General features: G+C 37.2%; 1 protein-coding gene across 3 annotated transcripts in view; it reads right to left on the bottom strand.

The window, feature by feature from the left end:
* Positions 1–21,033, bottom strand: part of Osi17 (DUF1676 domain-containing protein Osi17) — a 39,871-nt gene that overhangs the window by 11,941 nt on the left and 6,897 nt on the right. For 2 of the 3 annotated variants that reach the window (XM_069506886.1, XM_034981438.2), the window contains exon 2: positions 4,501–5,222. In XM_069506886.1, the coding sequence (XP_069362987.1) occupies positions 4,501–5,017 (517 nt within the window). In that variant the 5' untranslated portion in view covers positions 5,018–5,222. Of the gene's footprint in view, positions 1–4,500; positions 5,223–5,726; positions 5,841–21,033 lie in introns of those variants that run through there. The other variant, XM_069506885.1, reaches the window with a different exon arrangement.

Below are 21,033 nucleotides of genomic sequence, written 5' to 3' on the forward strand. Positions count from 1 at the left end.
ATGATTATTTTATTTCACAATGATTTCACAGGACATTTTTTACGGAAATCACTTTTTAATTTTCGCACTTACAATCGTTTGTTACATTAATTTACTAGGAACTATCATGAAGATCAATAAATCGAGATCAAGTATATTATACGTGGCTAATGGCTATTCACGGAAAGTGAATCTTTACACTTAGGACTGAGTGATGTAGTGATAAAAGACATGCGAGTGTACTCGCTCGCGCGTTCTTTAGCGTCTTGACTTGGGTTTATGCCGTGCCTTCGCGTAAAAATAAAGCAGGGTTATTTTATTATTTTACTTTGTGAAATTAATTGCCTCTTGATTTTTCACACGCTACCTACCTGCTTAAAATACAGTAGCAAGTGTTACTACGAAAAGGCTTTTCAGGTGATTTTTCATTATGCTATCTGTAAAAAAAAAAAAATAGTCAATCTCTATTCTAGTGAAACTAACCCCAGGTGAGATTTGACTCGTTTCAAAATAAACAAATAAATAATACGTGTTTCGAAATTGTACCTACCTACGAAACTATTTAACTCAGGTGTTGGTAGTTTACCTACTAACATACACAATAGGTAATACCAATAACATTAAGAGTTTAGCATAAGGGATACGAGGAAAGCGAGCGTAGATATCTAAGAGAAAGATCCAGTGCGTGCCAGACTTTCGTTATTTTATAAACGCTGAAAGTTTCTCTGCATATTGTCAAAAACACTAGGAGGAACGTTTGTTTGGATGTTTGTATGAAGATAACAGGTAATAAGGGTGTAAAAAATCTTACGTCAAAGTATAAAGTAGGTATATCTTCTTCAGAATAGTTTAACAATTTATTAAACTTTAAGGGCGTCTGGCACTAAGTGCCTGGCAAATGGCAATGCATGACGTGATTTCTAATACTATTCCGAAGAAAATATGAAAAAATTTGACTTTATACTTTGACGTAAGATTTTTTTACACCTTTTGCTTTGGCTTGGCCCAAAGCAACCATTATCCAAGCTTCATAGTCACTGATCGCTCCTCTCTGTGTTGGGGACAATACGCAGAGAAACTTTCAGCTTTTTTTAAAATAACGAAGGTCTGGCACGCGCTGGCTCTTAGCCCATTTGCATGAACAATGGCGCATTCTGTATGTGTCACATCCGTGAAGTGAGGTGTCTTAGAAATCGACGTCCGTTTTGAAGTCTTTATTGCAAAGTGTTTGTAGTTTGGACTTCAAACTGTGTTGCAAAATCTACTGGTTAAAAAAGGAGTAATAGTTATTACTAGTATTAGTCTCGCAAATTGCTAATACGCGTGGCAGCCATTTTAGTGACGTCAGCACTAGACTGAAGTTTCGAGCTGATGGTATATTTTTATGTCGGCTGACGTCAAAATGACGTCATTTCGATGATAATGCAACATGGTACCAATTTGCGGGACTTATAATAACACAGATAACAAGGACTTCCACGCACATATTATTTTCTTTAGCTCTTTAGTTTAGTTAGTATGTTAGTTAGTATGTAGTTAGCTTTGTATTCACCGAGCTGGAGGCCCTGTTTTCCGAGACAGTTTCTACTAGTTCGGAAAACAGGTGCACAGTATTGTTTTGGTAAGAATTTTATAATAATTAGTTTTAAGGTCTCAATACTAACAAAAATATGATTTGTATTTGGTGGAAATAAATGATTTTATTATTATTATTATTATACCTAGGTAAAAAGTAGGTAATGTTTTCAGGGTCCATGACGTACTTACAGTAGGTACGCGACATTTCGGCTTTGTTAGAGCGTTGTCTCTGCCACTCATACCTATATGACTTTTTGTCGGTCTCAACGACAGAGACAATGCTCTACAAATCTTCTATCTCCTTCTAAAGGTCGATGTACATTACTTTCAGCCGCGTATTGTAATTATACTTATTATGGTTGACTATACCTAGTAAGTGAAAGTACTTAAAGAGATAAGTAATTTAAGTAGACATTTATTAATAATAGTTCTATAAAAACCGCGATGACCTAGTGGTTAGGTCTAGGACGTCCGCCTCCTAATCGGAGGTCGGGGTTCGATCCCCGGCACGAACCTCAAACTTTTCGGAATTATGTGAACGGTGAAGGAAAATAAAGGAATGCCTGAGAGTTCTCCATAATGTTCTCAATCTAAAGTCTGCCAATTTATACTATGGCCAAAACCCTTCTCACTCTGACAGGAGTGCTCTGTAGTGAGCCGGCAATGGGTTGCTCATGAAGAAGATGATGATGATGAATTATTATTGATAAATTAATTGGTGGCGGGTTGCGAACTCAATCAATAACTGTGTTGAGTTATAGAAAAATATTTTCCTGGTTTTCGAGGTCGATGTGATTCATGAGATTAGAACTACTTTTCCCTTAAAGTAGACCACACCGGTTTATACTTGAAGTCTCAAAGCTCAACAGTCAATACATACACCTAACATCAGCTTTACGCGCAAGGGGAAGGTCTTTCATTTTGCTCAGAGTTTCCATGGAGTTAAAACAAGACAGATACATAGATAGATGCTAGAAACATAAATCTGTCACATTTTATTAACGATTTTCAGGTCTCTTTGACAGGCAAAAAAGAGCGCGAGGGTATTTCTAAAACGTGGGAACACGTGATTATTTGATAATTTGATCAGTAGGTAGCCGTTTGCTTCTCTAGGTGTGCTAGCCCCACCACTACACTGCTTAATTTTGCTCAAGTTGTGTAGGTAGTGATTGGAAAGTCTGAGCAAAGTCAAAGTACGCTGTGTATCTAAGGCTGAGATCTATAGAGCGCACTTTGACTTTGCTCTTATTCCCTTATCTGTGGGGAGACCTGTGTTTTACGTTCCATACCATAATATTACCTACACACTAGTTTTTGCCCACTATTTCATCCACATCATAGTGGTTATCTTTTGGTCGCGTGATATAGTTTAAAGCCTTAAATCTATAAGTGAAAGAATTTTCAGCATCGGATCATTCGTTTTGGAGATTATCCACTAAATACAAACTCACAAACTAAGCCTCTCTATAATATTAGTAAATAGAGAGAGTAGATTAATCATATCTAAAGATGATAAGAAAGATGCCTTCTTATATGGAGAAAACAAGCTCATGGACTCATGGCCCCTATACGAGCACGCCCTATAGTGTACACCCTCGCTGCGATCACACAAACGGTAAATACAAGTTACGACATTAAATTATGTGGTCACATTAGCATACATACTCGTAATGACCATTTATAATAAACTAGCTTATGCTCGCGACTTCGTCCGCGTGGACCACACAAATTTCAAACCCCTACTTTGCCCCTTTAGGGGTTGAATTTTCAAAAATCCTTTCTTAGCGGATGCCTACGTCATAAAAGATATCTGCATGCCAAATTTCAGCCCGATCCGTCCAGTAGTTTGAGGTGTGCGTTGACAAATCAGTCAGTCATCTTTTCCTTTTATATATTTAGATACTTTGGACTGTACCAAAAGATAGCCCCAACCGGTAACACTGTAAAATAAATCAACATTCCCACAAAATTAGAAAGATCAGTTTCTATGGCTTGTAAGAACTACATTTTGGCCTGTAAATCATTAAAAAATACAGGAAGTGTACCATGTTTACGAGCATGTCCAATACAAATTGCACCATGCTGTTCCAACAGGTGTCTTAAAATATTCTCTTAGTTTTCCTGCGTTCCTGTGCCGCCTCATCATGACGTTGACGGGTCCGCTGGGTTTTAGTGGTTATTCTGGGTTACAGTGAGTCCCACATACCTCCCCGGAAGAAACGTGGTCAGCTGCGTTTCTTCCGGGGAGGATGCGTAAAAGCATTTCCCAGCGAACAAAAAAAAAAAAGGCCACATCATCACTTTCCATCTGGTGTTCCAAAACAAAGTACTCAGGAATATTGTAAATGCACCCTGGTACATCAGAAATGACGATATTCATCGGGACCTTCAAATTGAATACGTCCATAGAGTTATCACCAAATTTGCCAAAGCCCGTGGCCAAAGCCCACGACTATCGGCTTCACCACCACGTTAACGTTGAAGCAATCCAGCTGCTTGACGTAACGGAGACAGTGAGAAGACTAAAAAGGACCAAACCTTTTGAGTTCACGGCATTCCGAACCAGTGGTAAATTAAAACTACCTGACTATTCATAAGTACTTGTAAAAAGTTTACATGAATAAAAAAACATTCTATTCTATTCTATTCTATTCTGTTAGTGTATAGTGATAAGTGATAGTGTACATAGTGTAAGTGCTGAAAGAACACGTGAACAAAGTGTATCTAATCAAGAAATGCGTCAGTGGACAATTTCTTAGTATATAAGATAATTTATAAGTTTAGGTTAAAATAAAATTACTTATTAGTCATACATTAGGCTAGATCGTAATATAATTGAGTAGCTAATTGGCACTCAACAATAAGGAAAAAAAACCTTTCCATCAGGTGTGATTGTGATCAAGCGTATACCTATAATGAATTAAAAAAAAAATCTTAACTTACCAGGCTCTTCATCATCTCTAATTTCATTTTCTTCTTCAAACGTTCTTGCATGTTCTCCGTTATTCTTACTGCCAGTGAGGTAAATAATATTAGCTTCTTTACTATACTTCTTCATGTCCACATTGTTCTTTTTAAAAGAAACACCGCCCGCAACACTTATATCACCATTGAAATCTAAACTATCATCTAAATACGAATAGAAGTTCTTTTGCAAACAACTCACTGACGGTTTTAACGAGCACTTATTTAAAATGTTATCCCACAAATTGTTACCAGTCCTAAAAGTTCCATTTTGGTACACATCACTGAAAAATCCTTTGCTCATAAATGCTTCTAGTATTTTTATTTTCTTAGGTATATTGCTTTTTATACTTGTTAACTCGTCCGTTTCATTATGACTACATTGAGTGACTATGACATTAGTTATTAAAACTAGAGTAAATATTTGAGCTATCATTGATTGAATTCTAAAGCTATCTCCTCCGTAGGCCCAGGCATTTCGATGTCTCCTTGCCATCGTCAAATCATTACTAACGTAAGTAAAAGTTTTGTCCCATCTAAATTACTTTTCAAAAACACAGTCCATTATTGTGTCTACTTGGGCATGCATCTATGAATTCCATTTTCTACTGTGCCTTATTATTTTTGTCGAAAGTGTGTCAGTTATTTTGTCTTCCTTGTCTGCCGAGTCAAGTTTTGATGGCAAATTGTTGACGTATCATCTGGAAAGAGAAAACGTATAAGTATAATTATGTTCTTCCGAATTATTAAATTTAATTTATTCCCTGTAGTTTTTCTAGTGTACCAATCCAAGTTATCAAACGTGTCATATGCTGTGGCGTAAATATGTCTCCTTATGTCGACGGGTGATCACTAACTCCGTTTCTTAACTTGAAAACTAACTCTACTTAATCATTGTTAATTTATCTGTAATTTGACGATATAAGTTATTAGCAATGTTGCTATTTGTCGAAAATTGTATGATCTTTTTGACAAATAACAGAATCATTTTATCGATTATTATTATTAACTAGCTTACGCTCACGACTTCGTCCGCGTGGACTACACAAATTTCAAATCTCTATTTCACCCCCTTAGGGGATGAATTTTCAAAAATCCTTTCTTAGCGGATGCCTACGTCATAATAGCTATCTGCATGCCAAGTTTCCGATCCGTGCGTTGATAGATCATTCAGTCAGTCAGTCACCTTTTCCTTTTATACTTACATTTAGATTAATAATTTCAGCCGTAAAAGATGACCCACTAAAGCCGTAAGATATAAGATATAGCAAAAGACACACATTCTACTGTACCACGCAGACATCGTATCGACAGGCGTGTCGAATGAATGCAGCAGAAGTTGTTGGCACTGAAGTAGGTACCTATCGTACCTACTGGTACGATAGGTACCTACCGTACCTAGGCACGGTACACTGGTATAGGCACGGTATCACCTACCGTGGTTTGTGATAAACTGAGGACCGATAAACTTATATGGCTGGGTTTTATTATCAGTAGTTTGGTTGGTATTACGAGAACAAGTTAGACTAGTACGACCAATCAACACTTATGCTTCTGAAGTTGCTTCCTTTACTGGTCTTTAGAGTCGGTCAATTACTTTTTCTCGTGTTTTGGTAGGTACAAAAGTAAAACTACGCCACATATTGTATCTAACCATTAAATAATAACTTCCGTTGTATTTGAGAAATATTTCTGGTATCACTTTCACTTGTCGAAAGTTGTGAATTTTGGGCACCATAAGCTATGATAGTCTAATGGTTAGGATGTTTGCCTTCTAATCGGAGGTCGGGACTTCGGGAGGACTTTTCGGAGTTATGTACGTTTTAATTAATTAAATATCACCTGTTTTAACGGTGAAGGAAAACATCGTGAGGAAACCTGCATGCTTGAGAGTTCTCCATAATAATAATAATAATAATTATTATTTTTAATAGACTAAGCAGCTTTCGCTGATGCGTCTATATCAGAAGTGCTTTGAGTTTTCCAAATGTTTGTCCAATCTATTCTTGAACTGGTTAACAGAACTTGACATAACCACATCCTTAGGCAATTTATTCCATATGTAGTATGTTATTTTACTTATTTTCGAAGTAAGATAACTATATCAAGTGGGGGTATCATATAAAATGTCTTCACTTGTGCATTCTAAAACAGATTTTTATTTATTTTTATGCATCATAGTTTTTGAGTTATCGTGCAAAATGTCGAAAAAATACGACTGTAGTACGGAACCCTCGCTGCGCGAGCCTGACTCGCACTTGGCCGGTTTTTTAACATAAAAACTATTTTCCCGCAGAAATTACTCTATTTTTATGTTCAGAATTGACGCCAATGTGCTTGCCCATTGTAACGAGCAAACATCATTACTTATACTTACCTAACGAAATTCGGTGTACGCTAAAAGAATAAAATTATTATCACTTCGCTTTCATTTGCTGCCACTCTATATCGGACTCGGCAGTCGGCTCGGCACGCGTAGGAAAGCGGAACGGATTTGGACGCTTCAGATTCCGGTGCAATTGATTTACACAGCTCTTAGTTAGCACTTAGCAGATTACAGCGGTATGAGCACAGAATACATTTACTGCAAGTGTTGTTTAGCGTAACGTAACTGTAACTGTAACGCTTGATACGTACCTACCTACGATATAATTTAATAACGTTACAGGTTAAATCGCTAAAAATCTAAATATATAGGTACGACTACAGTGCTCAGTTTCCAGATACCGTTCTCTACTTCTCTACTATTGTTTAGGATTGATCACGTTATTTCTGTGCGTCGATTCTGTTATAATTACATTGCGATCCGTAACAATACAGTAAGCAATGCTTTTTACGTTTGATGCTCCACATGATTAGGTTATTAGAATATCTGTTGTGTTGACGTAGTCAGATGCTGTGATAGCCGTGGTTAGGACGTCCGCCTCCGTGAGTTGCCAGCCAGGTAACCTCCTAGTGTGCCCGGGTGCTGCTGGTCCCTTTTGGATACGCCCGAGGGGAAGAGCAGTTTTCGGGCCGGTGCATCCCGGTAACATGGCTAATAATTTCTCTTCGGGGATATTGTTGGCTATGGCTAATGAACTGGTAGGTAGAGAGGTTTCTCCGCGTGTCCCTCTGACTAGCAAAGGGCACAGTGGACGAGGAAAAGGCTGAGACGCGGGCGACGTGACTGCGCGGGATCGCGTTGTCGCTCGGTGGGTCTCCGAGGGAGCGGAGGCACACATAGTTGGTGAAACTCGGACGTGCATTGGGGGACCTCGTGAGTGGGTCTACGTGCATGCCAAGTTTCAGCCCGATCCGTCCAGTAGTTTGAGTTGTGCGTTGATAGATCAGTCAGTTAGTCAGTCAGTCAGTCACCTTTTCCTGTTATATTATATAGATAAACACAGGTACCTAACTTATTCAAGTAAGTAAATAAGTAACTCATGTATTACAATACAATTCGTGAGTTTTATAAATTTGGATATCAAAATGGCAGTTGGAAATGATAGCATCACCAAAACATACAAAAAATAAACTTTCTCAATAAAACAACCAATTTGTATTCAACTCAAAACATGGGAAAAGATGGGCGTAGGTGCAGGTCGTGCATATATTATATATGAGAAAATATCTTTTAAAGCTGGCCACACATACCTAAGTGCAGTGGCGTGCACAGGGTTTTAAGCCAGGGTAGGCATTAGTTAGGTAGGGTCCTGTTTACTGGCAGGTCATAATGAAAAATATGCATTCAGCTATTACAACTGGGTAAGCAGTGCATATATGCCTCTATGACCTGCACGCCACTGCCTAAGTGGTAATTCGGTTTTAACATCGACTATCGCTTTCCTTAGGGCGTATGTGTAGGTACTCTTTTGTATCCAACTAGCTGACCCGCCCCGGCTTCGCTCGGGTGCAATTTAGAAAATCGAGGTGGGGGTTGAATTTCCAAAAATCATGAAATATATATTTCTTCATTTATTACCGAAAACCCAAATACCAATTTTCATGTAAATAACTTGAAAAATGACGGACTTTCATACAAACTTTCATCCCTTATTTAACCCATGGTAGTAGAATTTCCAAAAATCGTGAAATATGTACTTTTTATTTTTAACCAAAAGCTGAAATACCAATTTTCATCGATGTAACTTCAAAAATGACAGACTTTCATACACTTTTCCATCCCCCATTTAACCCACTTAGGGGTGGAATTTCAAAAAATCCTTTCTTAGTGGATACCTACTCTTTACAAAGAACACACCCTCAAATTTACATGTCTCTAGAACCAGTGGTTTAGGCTGTGCGTCGATATTTCAGTCAGTCAGTCAGTCAGGACAATTTTATATATTTAGATTTGTTTTCGTGATTCGTGAAACTACGTTTTTTACGTACGAAATTTTCATTTCATTTTCATTTAATTTCATTTCACTACGATTCGAAGTGGCCGTATGAATACGAATCGAATGAGTGCACAAGCGTACGCACGTTTTGTATAACAGCCACTGCGAATCGATTTTTTTATGAAAACGAATCGAATACGAATGAGTGCACAAACTCCCTTAGGTTGAATGCGTTTGCATATCATAAAATTGCAAACTCTATTTTCGCTTACAAGACATACATACTAATATTTAATATTATGAATGCGAAAGTGTGTCTATCTGTCTGTCTGTCTGTTAGCCTTTTCAAGGCTCATCAGCTGTTTACTGAGAGAAACCTGACATTTTGATTTTCTCTTTCCAAAAGCATTTTCTTTCAAAAGGGGGAAATTCTCTCTCGATTTCGTAATTCTGATTCGTAATCCTATACCTAATCGGACAAGGAAATGTTCTCTCTTTTTAACTGACTTCAAAAAAGAAGGAGGTTCTCAATTCGTCGGAATCTTTTTATTTTAAACTAGCTGACGCCCGCGACTTCGTTCGCGTGGATTTAGGTTTTTATCAATCCCGTGGGAACTCTTTGGTTTTCCGGGATAAAAAGTAGCCTATGTCACGCCCCAGGTCTTTGACTGTACCCATGCAAAAAATCACGTCAATGCGTTGCTCCGTTGCGACGTGATTGAAGGACAAACCAACAATCAAGCACACTTTCACATTTATAATAAGGGTACTGATAACGTTATTGGAAGAAAAAAAACCGGCCAAGTGCGAGTCAGGCTCGCGCAATGAGGGTTCCGTACTACAGTCGTATTTTTTCGACATTTTGCGCGATAATTCAAAAACTATGATGCATAAAAATAAATAAAAATCTGTTTTAGAATGTACAGGTGAAGACCTTTTATATGGTACCCCACTTGATATAGTCACTCACTTCGAAAGTTGAAAATACTAATTATTAGTTCATGACCACAATTTTTTTTTTGTGTGATCTAACCCTAAATTCACGGTTTTCAGATTTTTCCCCAAATATCAGCTATAAGATCTACCTACCTTCCAAATTTCATGAATCTAGGTCAACGGGAAGTACCCTGTAGGTTTCTTGACAGACAGACGGACAGACAGACAGACAGACAGACAGACAGACAGACAGACAGACAACAAAGTGATCCTATAAGGGTTCCGTTTTTCCTTTTGAGGTACGGAACCCTAAAAACATGAAAATTTCTCTCAATGCACTCATATTATAATTTATTGATGTGTGTAATGTGTGTGTGTGTATGGCCAGCCTTACTTACCTACATCCAAAACGGACGACCAAAAATAAAAGGCCATAATGATGTCACGACCAAATAAATTTTATGTACTACTACGTATGTCACGACTTACAAGATGTGACAATCGAAAATGAGGTTTCCAGTAATGCACGTGCTTATCGCTTTTTTACACTAAAAAGGTCATACAAAATCATTGTTATTTTTGGTGCCGATCGAGCGTACTGGGAATTAAATTGCCACTGTGTGAAATGAAAAACTGCATCAATCATTAAGTACTATCACTAGATTACAGCTTACAACATGGGGTTATTCAAGGGGCGGATCAACAAATTCCTGAAAGGCCGGCAATGCATTGGCGGTTCCTCTGGTGCTGCAAATGTTTATGGACGGCTGTAATCACTTAACAACAGGTGACCCGCCTGCGCGTATGCTCGCTATTTTTATTTAAAAACAATCTCAGTTATTATTATTGGCTGATTTTGTGCTGTTTTTGTTGCAACAATGCATTGTAGCCAATAATGAACGAGCGTCAACCAATCAGAGGTTGCTATCGTGACATAGGTCTCTTGTAGGGACTTCCACACGCCACGGTCTTGTGCCGCCTTAATCCAGCGGCTCCCTGAGACTCGTGATGTCGTCCATCCACCTAGTGGGGTGTCTTCCATACTGCTGCTATAACAGCGCCAAAATCAAGACAGGCGATAATCAAGTTGCTTCAAAAACAAGTCCAGCGTACTTATATTAGTAGCGGTCAGTGCTTTTTTGTCAAAATCTTACGGTTAGTGATGAGACGTAGAGTTTACAGACTTTCTCTGAGAAAGCGAGTAGTTGACCGAGGAGATTAACGCGTCTTGAATCTTGACATCGCTAATTCTCCTAATTTAATATGCTAGTCAGTTATTCCAATATTTTCTATCTGTCTGTCTATGTTTTATCGCCAAAAGTCCGTCTAACCTATGTTTGTCTAACAGCCGCACTCAGATCAGAATCGTTACTTAAGGTATTCCTTATCTTCTGTATATATAAAAGGAAAAGGTGACTGACTGACTGACTGATCTATCAACGCACAGCTCAAACTACTGGACGGATCGTGCTGAAATTTGGCACGCAGATAACCATTATGACGTAGGCATCCGCTAAGAAAGGATTTTTGAAAATTCAATCCCAAAGGGGGTGAAATAGGAGTTTGAAATTTGTGTAGTCCACGCGGACCAAGTCGCGAGCATAAGCTAGTCTATACTAATTACTATTGCCTTAAGTAACGATTAAGCAACTCCGAGTGCGGCAGTTAGCAAATAAACATTTTTAACTCCTGAGGAATTGGTAACAAGTCAAAAGGTGAAGGTACCTTAGCAAGGTTATTTGTATCTACTTAATTCCGACTTTACGGAGTTAAAATACTTAGACGAAACTGATTAATCCAAATGAGAAAGCCAGACAAAGCTAAAAGTTCGCTTCAAGGCATATAGTCCGTACAAAATGACCCCTCACGCGCCATTTTAACTCTATGGATCAATTGTCATATCAAAAGTACGGTTCATCTTTAAAATAAGGATTAAAATCGTACTTTTGACACAAAGAGTTAAAATGGCGCAAGAAGAGTTTAATTTTACGCGTTATACCTTGAATTTGCTAGAGTTAAATAAAACAAGGCTTTATTAATATAATCATAATGAGAGTCATAATTATTAATCTCTCTCGTTTTAACTGTGCAAAGTCAAGACTAAAGGTGTAGTATGCGGTAGAAAATAATGTACATAGAGCTTTAGAAAGAGATAGCGATTTTATAGAGCAATGTCCCTGTCGTTGAGACCGTCAAAACGTCACATAGGTATGAGTGACAGAGACAACGCTCTACAAAGCCGAAATCTCATACATTATTTTCTGCCGCGTACTGTACGCGTACTAAAGCTGTGATAGCCTTGTGGTTAGGACGTCCGCCTTCCAATCGGAGGTCGGGGGTTCAATCCCGGGCACGCACCTCAAACTTTTCGGAGTTATGTGCGTTTTTAAGGTAATTAAAATATCACTTGCTTTAACGGTGAAGGAAAACATCGTGAGGAAACCTGCATGCTTGAGAATTCTCCATAATGTTCTCAAAGGTGTGTGAAGTCTGCCAATTCGCACTTGGCCAGCGTGGTAGACTATGGCCAAAACCCTTCTCACTCTGAGAGGAGACCTAGTGCTCTGTAGTGAGCCGGTGATGGGTTGATCATGACTGTACGCTACTACCTAAATACCCAATACGAAAATCGGACATGCACAAAACTATTTTGTGATCCAAACAATATTTGTACACCTATCATTGAGTATATTATTTAAGTACTTGATTACGAAACCAATTTTACGTACAACCGAAAAAGAAAAAGAAAATTGGAAAGAAACCCGTAATCAATAGAGGCTTATTATCATCAATGTGTGACGTTGTTTTTTTTGGGGACAGACTACTTTCGATTTAATGTACCGTTGAAAATCACTCGGATGCTCTCTATTCCACACAAGTCCATCGAAGCAGTGAGGAGCAGAGAGGTGTACCTTCGATCAAAAAGACCTAATCACTTTGACATTCATACAATCTTTCATCCCCTATTTAACTCCATTGGCAGTAGAATTTTCAAAAATCGTTAAATATGTATTTTTTATTCTTAACCGAAACCCTCAAGACCAACACGATTTTTTTCGAAGTTACATGGATGTACCATGTAACTTTAAAAATCGTGTTGCCAGTGATGACATATGGATCCGAGACATGGTCGGTAACTATGGGCCTCATAAGAAAGCTCAGAGTCACTCAGCGGGCGATGGAGAGAGCTATGCTTGGAGTTTCTCTACGTGATCAAATCAGAAATGAGGAGATCCGTAGGGGAACCGACATAGCTCAACGGGTTGCGAAGCTGAAGTGGCAATGGGCAGGGCACATAGTTCGTACAACCGATAGACGTTGGGGTCCCAAGGTGCTACAATGGCGACCTCGCACCGGAAGACGCAGCGTTGGAAGAACCCCCACTGGTTGGACGGACGACATCAGACGAGTCGCAGGGAGCCGCTGGATCCAGGCGGCCGGCGCAAGACCGTGGCGTGTGGAAGTCCCTACAAGAGACCTGATGATGATGATCTTTAAATAGACTTTCATACAAACTTCCATCCCCCATTTAACCCACTTAAGGGTAGAATTTCGAAAAATCCTTTCTTAGTGGATACCTACTCTTTACAAAGAACACCCCGTCAAAATTTCATGTCTCTAGGTCCAGCGGTTTAGGCTGTGCGTTGATATATATGTCAGTCAGTCAGTCAGTCAGTCAGTCAGGACTTTGAATTTTATGTATTGGTATGGAGGATTATCGTCCAACAGAGCAAGGCAATGAACAAGCCATGTCAGCTATCAAAAGTATCCGATCATCATGTCGGAGGCAAAATAGAGGATATACATTAAAAAACCTTGAAAATGGCTTACTATCATACAAAATTTCACCCCTATTAATCCCCTTGGGAGTAGAGTTTTCACTTTAACGGATTAGAGGGTAGGGTAGCCTGTGCGTTGATAGATCAGTAAGTCATGGCAAATCTTTTTTTAACATATTTCTATTAACTAGCATTTTATATGTAGGTATAGATATAATTATCGTTTCTTTTTCTGAAGTAGGCTGATTCACGTAATTAAAAATACATTAATTTGGAATTAAGCACAATTAATATTTTAGAAGTGAAAAGAGGATTATGAGTTTTTATCATTAATCAGTCATTTAATCTGATACCCTTTGGTAAGAACCTGCACGACTTTCTCTCGTTTAATCACCATTGCTAATGATTAACATCCTCCTAGCACATAAATTAACCAAGTTTTTGTGGGTCTCAATTAATTAATTTTAAATAATTGCGAGTCACAAAAACAGTTGAAATTGTTATTAAGTTGTATCGTCACGCTACTTAACTTTAAATTTTTTTTACTATTACTCGCTAATTATGTATTTTATTAAGAGAACAAAAAAGTAAAAAATAAATAGGTACTTTTTAAACTTTTGCGCTATTAGGAATATTCGCTATATTCATCTCTACATAGTATAAAATAAAGTCGCTTCCCGCGTCTGTATGTACCTATGTATGTATGTATGAACGCGTAGATCTTTTAAATTACGCAACGGATTTTAATGCGGTTTTCACCAATAGATAGAGTGATTCAAGAGGAAGGTTTATAGCTATAGTTTAATTCTCAGAGATCCCTAGAGAAATTGAAATAATGTGAATTAGGTCGGAAAAAAATCCTCTCATTTGAGAGTTTCCGAGGCAATGACACCTCAATGACCCCACATTAGTGTCTACGTTGCACCCATGCGAAGCCGGGGCGGGTCGCTAGTATTATTATATTATTATGTTGTAGACTGTACGACGATGGTTCGCGGAACCCATCGTGTGCAAGTCCGAATTGCACTTGACCGATTTTATTTGCATTTAAATTGGTTTGTTAGCTCAATGTACTACCAGGGAAAGACAAATTAATTATGATTAACGTTACTTATCAGAGTTTCTGTTTATGATTATATAGCTGTGGACTTGAGAGCAAATGAGCGAAAGTGATGTGGCGAAACCGTTGAATCATGTTTGAAATATCATACGATGTTATAACTTTAATTATGCTGCATTATATACTTTGCTACATTGCTGTAATCCATAAGTAATAATTTCTTTATATAAATGCGAAAGTGTGTTTGTTTGTTGGTTTGTCCTTCAATCATGTCGCAACTCACTGGTTAAACACTGGTTAAATTCCGGAATTCAGTTCATATGGCTTTAAGTGAATTGCCATAGTAATTTACTTGATGCCATGTGAACTGCTTACCTACATTTGTATATTAGTTTAGAGTTTATTTATTTATATTATTTATATTATTATTATTTTTTAATTAAGTAACTTTTTTTTAGTAGTAAAATTACCTGACACATTCGCATGCGGTGATTACTTTTAATTAGCTCGTCATATTATCTTAAAACTTTTGTATTGTTAAATTTGTATTTGATGTATATGATTAGCTGTTAGTGATCCAAATAAATGAAAAAAAAAAAAAAAAAACGGTGCAACGGATTGACGTGATTGCATGTCATGGATATAGTTACCTAAAGACCTTTTTAAAAACTAAATCCACGCGGACGAAGTCGCGGTCCGTGGGCATCAGCTAGTAAATTGATGCCCGTGATTTAATTTAGTTTTTTAGGGTTCCGTACCTCAAAAGGTAAAACAGAACCCTTATAGGATCACTTTGTTGTCTGTCTGTCTGTCTGTCTGTCTGTCAAGAAACCTACAGGGTACTTCCCGTTGACCTAGAATCATGAAATTTGGCAGGTAGGTAGATATTATAGCTGACATTTGGGGATAAATCTGAAAACCGTGAATTTAGGGTTAGATCACACAAAAAAAATTAAATTGTGGTCATGAACTAATAATTAGTACTTTCAACTTTCGAAGTGAGTGACTATATCAAGTGGGGTATCATATGAAAGGTCTTCACCTGTACATTCTAAAACAGATTTTTATTTATTGTTATGCATCATAGTTTTTGAATTATCGTGCAAAATGTCGAAAAAATACGACTGTAGTACGGAACTCTCGTTGCGCGAGCCTGACTCGCACTGGCCGGTTTTTTTATGAATGTAGTTACAAAAATATAATGAAGTTTATGTTTATAATAATCTAGAAAATCAGCTGCGAAATAGGTACTCTTAAAGGAGAAAGTGATTCTGTAGACACCTTATAAACACGCACAGTTACACAAAATACGAAAATAATAATTTATATAGCATTGCATGTCATATCTACGTCAGTATAAATAATACATACGTAATTGTTTATTTATTATATCATGGCAAAGTGAATCCATTTTTTAAATTTAAGTATTTAAGAGAATAATTAAAGAAAAGAGTTAATATTTTTAATTTTTTTAGATCATTTTTAATTTATGTATTATACTTATTTTAACTATTATGATGCCTCCGCAGTCATCCATGTTGGATTTAGGTTACAAAATCCCGTAGGAACTCTATGATTTTCCAGGACAATAGCATTTGCTGGTTTGCTGATTCTTCTCGGTAGGATGGGCATTCCGAACCAGAGGAGTGGTAGATTCTCTTGACGATTCAAAAGCACTTGAGAGCAAAAGTTTTATCTGAATATATAAAACAAAAAGGTGACTGACTGATAATAACTGACTGAGTGACTTACTGACTGACTGATCTATCAACGCACAGATCAAACTACTGGACGGATCGGGCTGAAATTTGGCATGCAGACAGCTATTATGATGTAGGCATTCGCTAAGAAAGGATTTTTGAAAATTCAATGTGAAATAGGGGGTTGAAATTTGTGTTGTCCATGCGGACGAAGTCACGAGCATAAGCCAGTTGAATGAAAAAATAAATCTATTTTGCTTTCGTAAAGCAAAGTGGAGAGATTTAAAGATATCAAGTAGGTAGGTCAGTATTTCTATTTGTATGTAAATGTAAACGAGGTCAGATTCTTAGTACTTACATGGAGGAATGTAATAGCAAGATTAATCTTAGTCAATTTATAAATATACTAGTGACCCGCCCCGGCTTCGCACGGGTAGCACGAATTATTCACGTAGGTAAAACAAAGATATTTGAGTAAGCATAATAATAAACTGTGCAGTAAAATCCACCATGTATATATGAACAGCCGGTCTGCTAATTCACGCTTGGCCAGCGTGGTGGACTTATGGCCAAACTCACAGATATCTGTGGCCAAACCCATATTGAGAGACCCGTGCTCTGTAGTGAGCCGGCGAAGGGATGATCATGATGATAAAATATATATTTTGATCTTTGATTTAGCTGATTCTGCCGATTAAAAAAATGATTTGTGAGCTAGCTACTTACAAGATAGATAGATATGTAAAAATATTTAGTTTTCTGCATTTCTTATCTTGCGATCTTACATCTTAATTTTGGGCTACGGTATTTAAAATTCTTTTAAAAAAAAACCAGAAATAACAGTAAAATCAACGCGTTTTCCCAGAGGCGACTTTTACCTCTTTGCATTTTATTAACTTTTCTAGTCAGCATAATGACGTCATTAAATCTTCTTCAACTTTCATTTAACTATGTACTTACGTAAAGTAACTAATGTTATTATGAAAAATTACACCTAATTTGTAAAAGAGATTATATCATTTGAGATGGAAAATTTAAAATTTATGGAATAATTAACTTGGGACCTTGTTAATTGTGTTCCCTCAAACCTATAGGTATATACGACCTCCAACCCGCTGGACTGACGACCTTAAGAAGGTAGCGGGAAGCGGGTGGACGAGAAAGTCGGAGGATCGTGTGTGGTGGCGTGCTCTTGGGAAGGCCTATGTCCAGCAGGGGACGCAAACAGGCTGATTGATTGAAACCTATGATATTAATAAATAATTATCATAATGTGGGGCTATTTAAAGATCTGTATACTGGGTGCATTTCTACGCTGGACAGCCACGCTGACTCTTTGCGGAAAATGAACCAACCCATAATTCACCAGTCTCGTAAAAATATTTAGCACATAGCACAGTTTTACGATATATATCGTAACACTGTAATCGTAACAGATTTTTATTTATTTTTATGCATAATAGTTTTCGATTTATCGTGCAAAATGTCGAAAAAATACCCGAGTTCGGAACCATCGTTGTGATAGTCTGACTCGCACTTGGCCAGTTTTTTATACCTTTTTAATTGTTTAAAAGTTTAAACGTACGTATAACTCCGGTAAGTTGAGGTGCGTGCTAAAACCACTAGGCTAATACTAATCGCCTATTAGTGCTATATTTTTATATTGGCACATTGGCACTTTAGATAATGAGCATATTTAGCTTAAATCCGGCCAAACAACGCGTTCACCATCAAATTACAGTTTGCTCAAGTGAAAGTGGTCTAGGTTCGATCTCGCACGGTTGTGAAGTGAAATTAAAAGCGTTTTGCCGCCCAAAGAAAAAATGAACTGCATCGTCATATTATCGTATTGGTGCTAGTGACTCTACCTTGGAATTTTTCTGTGACTTTTGCTTTACATTTTTGGCTAAAGTTTATTGACTCCCGTCTGGCATTGCGTGGAGATACGACCTCCCTGCCGCAGTGGTAAGCGCTGTGGTCTGTTAGTTTGGTTCACAACACAGGACAGTAGGACAGCTAGTCACATAAGTAACGTTTTATTAAACGTCAAAACGCGCGCAGTATGCGAACTTCTATGAAATACTGAAATGTGACGTCACAATCAGTTGACGTGCTTTTTTTAGTTTAATCGATAATTTAAAATGATAATTACACTTAGAACTAACAAAGGATGTGAGTTTTACGTACTTATTTTGGAATACCGTCTATTTAATAATCACTGAGAAATAATTTATTTTTGACGTAGGCAAATACGAAGTTGCTACCTCATCGAGATAGGCTGATGTTAGTACCTAAACATAGCCAAAAATCAAGTTTAGGAACATGAATAGAAATAGGGAGTAGAAACAGAAATGCAAAATATTTTTTTTTACTTGAAATAAACTTTTAAAAGTGCTTTCAAATCGTCCAGTGAATCTATTTACCATTAGTTCGGAATGTCTTCCCTGACCAGCAAAAAATTGCTGTTATTTTTATATTTGTTGGTTGAGCTAAGTTAGTATGACAAAAATCACGCAAGCATATTATTTGAATGAAGTAGACTAGACTTGAAAAGGGGAGAAATTCTAGCGCCGAGCATTCAAGTATGACGGATATGAAAATAATAATACTCCCTAAAGACTGACAGGTGAATAGAAATCCATTAATATTCATAATGAAATTGAATAACTAATTAACAAGTTAACCCGAGATCAGTAGGTTTCACTGTAAACAAAACGTGTGTTGGATAAATGTGGCTATGTTTCTTCAGATGTGTGAAGTCTGTCGATACGCGTAGATAATAAACTATGGCCAACCTTTCTCATTCTAAATGCCTAACAATTAAACCTAGAATAACGGTGGAAAAGTTATACTTTATTTTGTCTTTCTCTGTCATGAGTAATTTGACATTTGAAGGAAAAAGACAAAACAGACTATATTACTATTCCACCGCTATTCCACGTCTATTTGTTAGAGGGTAAGAGGTGATCCGTGCTCAGTAGTTGGCCGGTCAGCAATGAGGAGTCCTGTATATAAACAAATATCGTACGAAAAAGTGGAAGTAGGCTTGAAAAGGGGAGAAATTGTAGCACAAAATAGGTACCTACTCAAATACATCTCTCAATGTGACGGATATGAAAATAATACTTATTCCTTAAACGCTGACGGCTGAATAGAGATCCATTAATATTCATAATGAAATTGAATAACTAATTAACAGGTTAACCCGAGATCAGTAGGTTTTACTGTAAACAAAACGTGTGTTGAATAATGTGGCTTTGTTTTCCTAAATGTAAGTAAAGTAGGTAGGCTTTCTTCGAGAATAGCGGGTTCCATACTGCATTCTCGTGAGGTTTGTTGATTTTGAATCTTCGAGTATCTTTCATGCAATCACATTTAGTATGTTATCAAAAGTCAAATGATTTATTCAAAAATAAAAATATTTGTTGATATTTAAGCTTTCAGCTAAAAATATAAATACATTTTTCACGATTTTTGAAAATTTTACTCCCAGGGGGGTTAAATAGGGGATGAAAGTTTGTGTGAAAGTCCGTCGTTTTTTAAGTTATTTTCATGAAAATTGGTATATGGGTTACAAATAAAGAACGTATCTCAGGATTTTTGTAAATTCCACCCCCACACTGATTTTTGAAATTCCACCCGAACGAAGCCCGGGCGGTCCAGCTATTATTAGTATAGACGTAGATAGTGCAAATAAAGGCATACAGTTTAATTAAAGCTAAGTACCTACTTAGGTATAACATGTCCGTCATTTTGCTATTAAGTTAAAGTAACATAGTCATAACTTTTGATTTATGACCAAGCTTCGAGCTTCCATCGGTCAGTTAAATGCATTTGAAACCCGATGGCATAGTTTAGTTATCATACAGTTTGGACACGAGCAAACATCTCCGCGACTGCCACAGCTAAGTTGGATTTAAACATTCTCTGGTGTGCGGTTTCTGTTACTATTTTAGAACATTTAAGTACTACCTACATTTTTATTTTTAAAAGACTAAAAAGAAATGAACCTTTTGAGTTGTTGAATAGTGGATATTGGAAGTGAAGTGTATTGTTCAAAACGAAGTAAGGACACGTGAACAAAGTACCTTTTATCTATTAATTATGGTTAAAGTAAAATTGCTAAATAACCAAATATACTAAATCGCAGCTACATTACATTGAGTACCTATTGATAATTTAAAAAATCAGCTTAATGATATTAACAATATGTTAGTAATAATAATCGAGAATTAAGACAAGCTTATCGTACGTGGATCGAAATAGAGCTGGTACGGAATTCAATCTGTGCCGAAATTCAATATGCGTGGACAAAATTCCGAAGAGAATTGCCGAAATTTCTAGATATGTTAGTAGCCTAAATGAATTACAATTAAACACGAATTCCAATATAAAAAAAATCTCTATTTTACAAACTAGCGATTTAGCGTTTCGGTGCGATGTCACGTAGAAACCGATAAGGGGGGCTTAATAAAACTGCCATACCTCTTCCAAGTTAGCCCACTTCTATCTTAGATTGCATCGTCACATCGATCACTTACCACCAGGTAGAGACTGCGGTCAATGACTAACTTGTAACGGGATAGAAAAAATAAAATGTGTCTGCATACCGCAAGTTGTGGTATCGAGGCCGCAACTGCAAGTGTATTCTTTTCTGCACTGTATGATAGCTAAACTGTGTTGTTGTTCAACTTTCTATGCCAAGGTCGAAAGCT

The sequence above is a fragment of the Maniola hyperantus genome, chromosome 24 (genome assembly GCF_902806685.2).
Source record: "Maniola hyperantus chromosome 24, iAphHyp1.2, whole genome shotgun sequence".
NCBI lineage: Eukaryota > Metazoa > Arthropoda > Insecta > Lepidoptera > Nymphalidae > Maniola > Maniola hyperantus.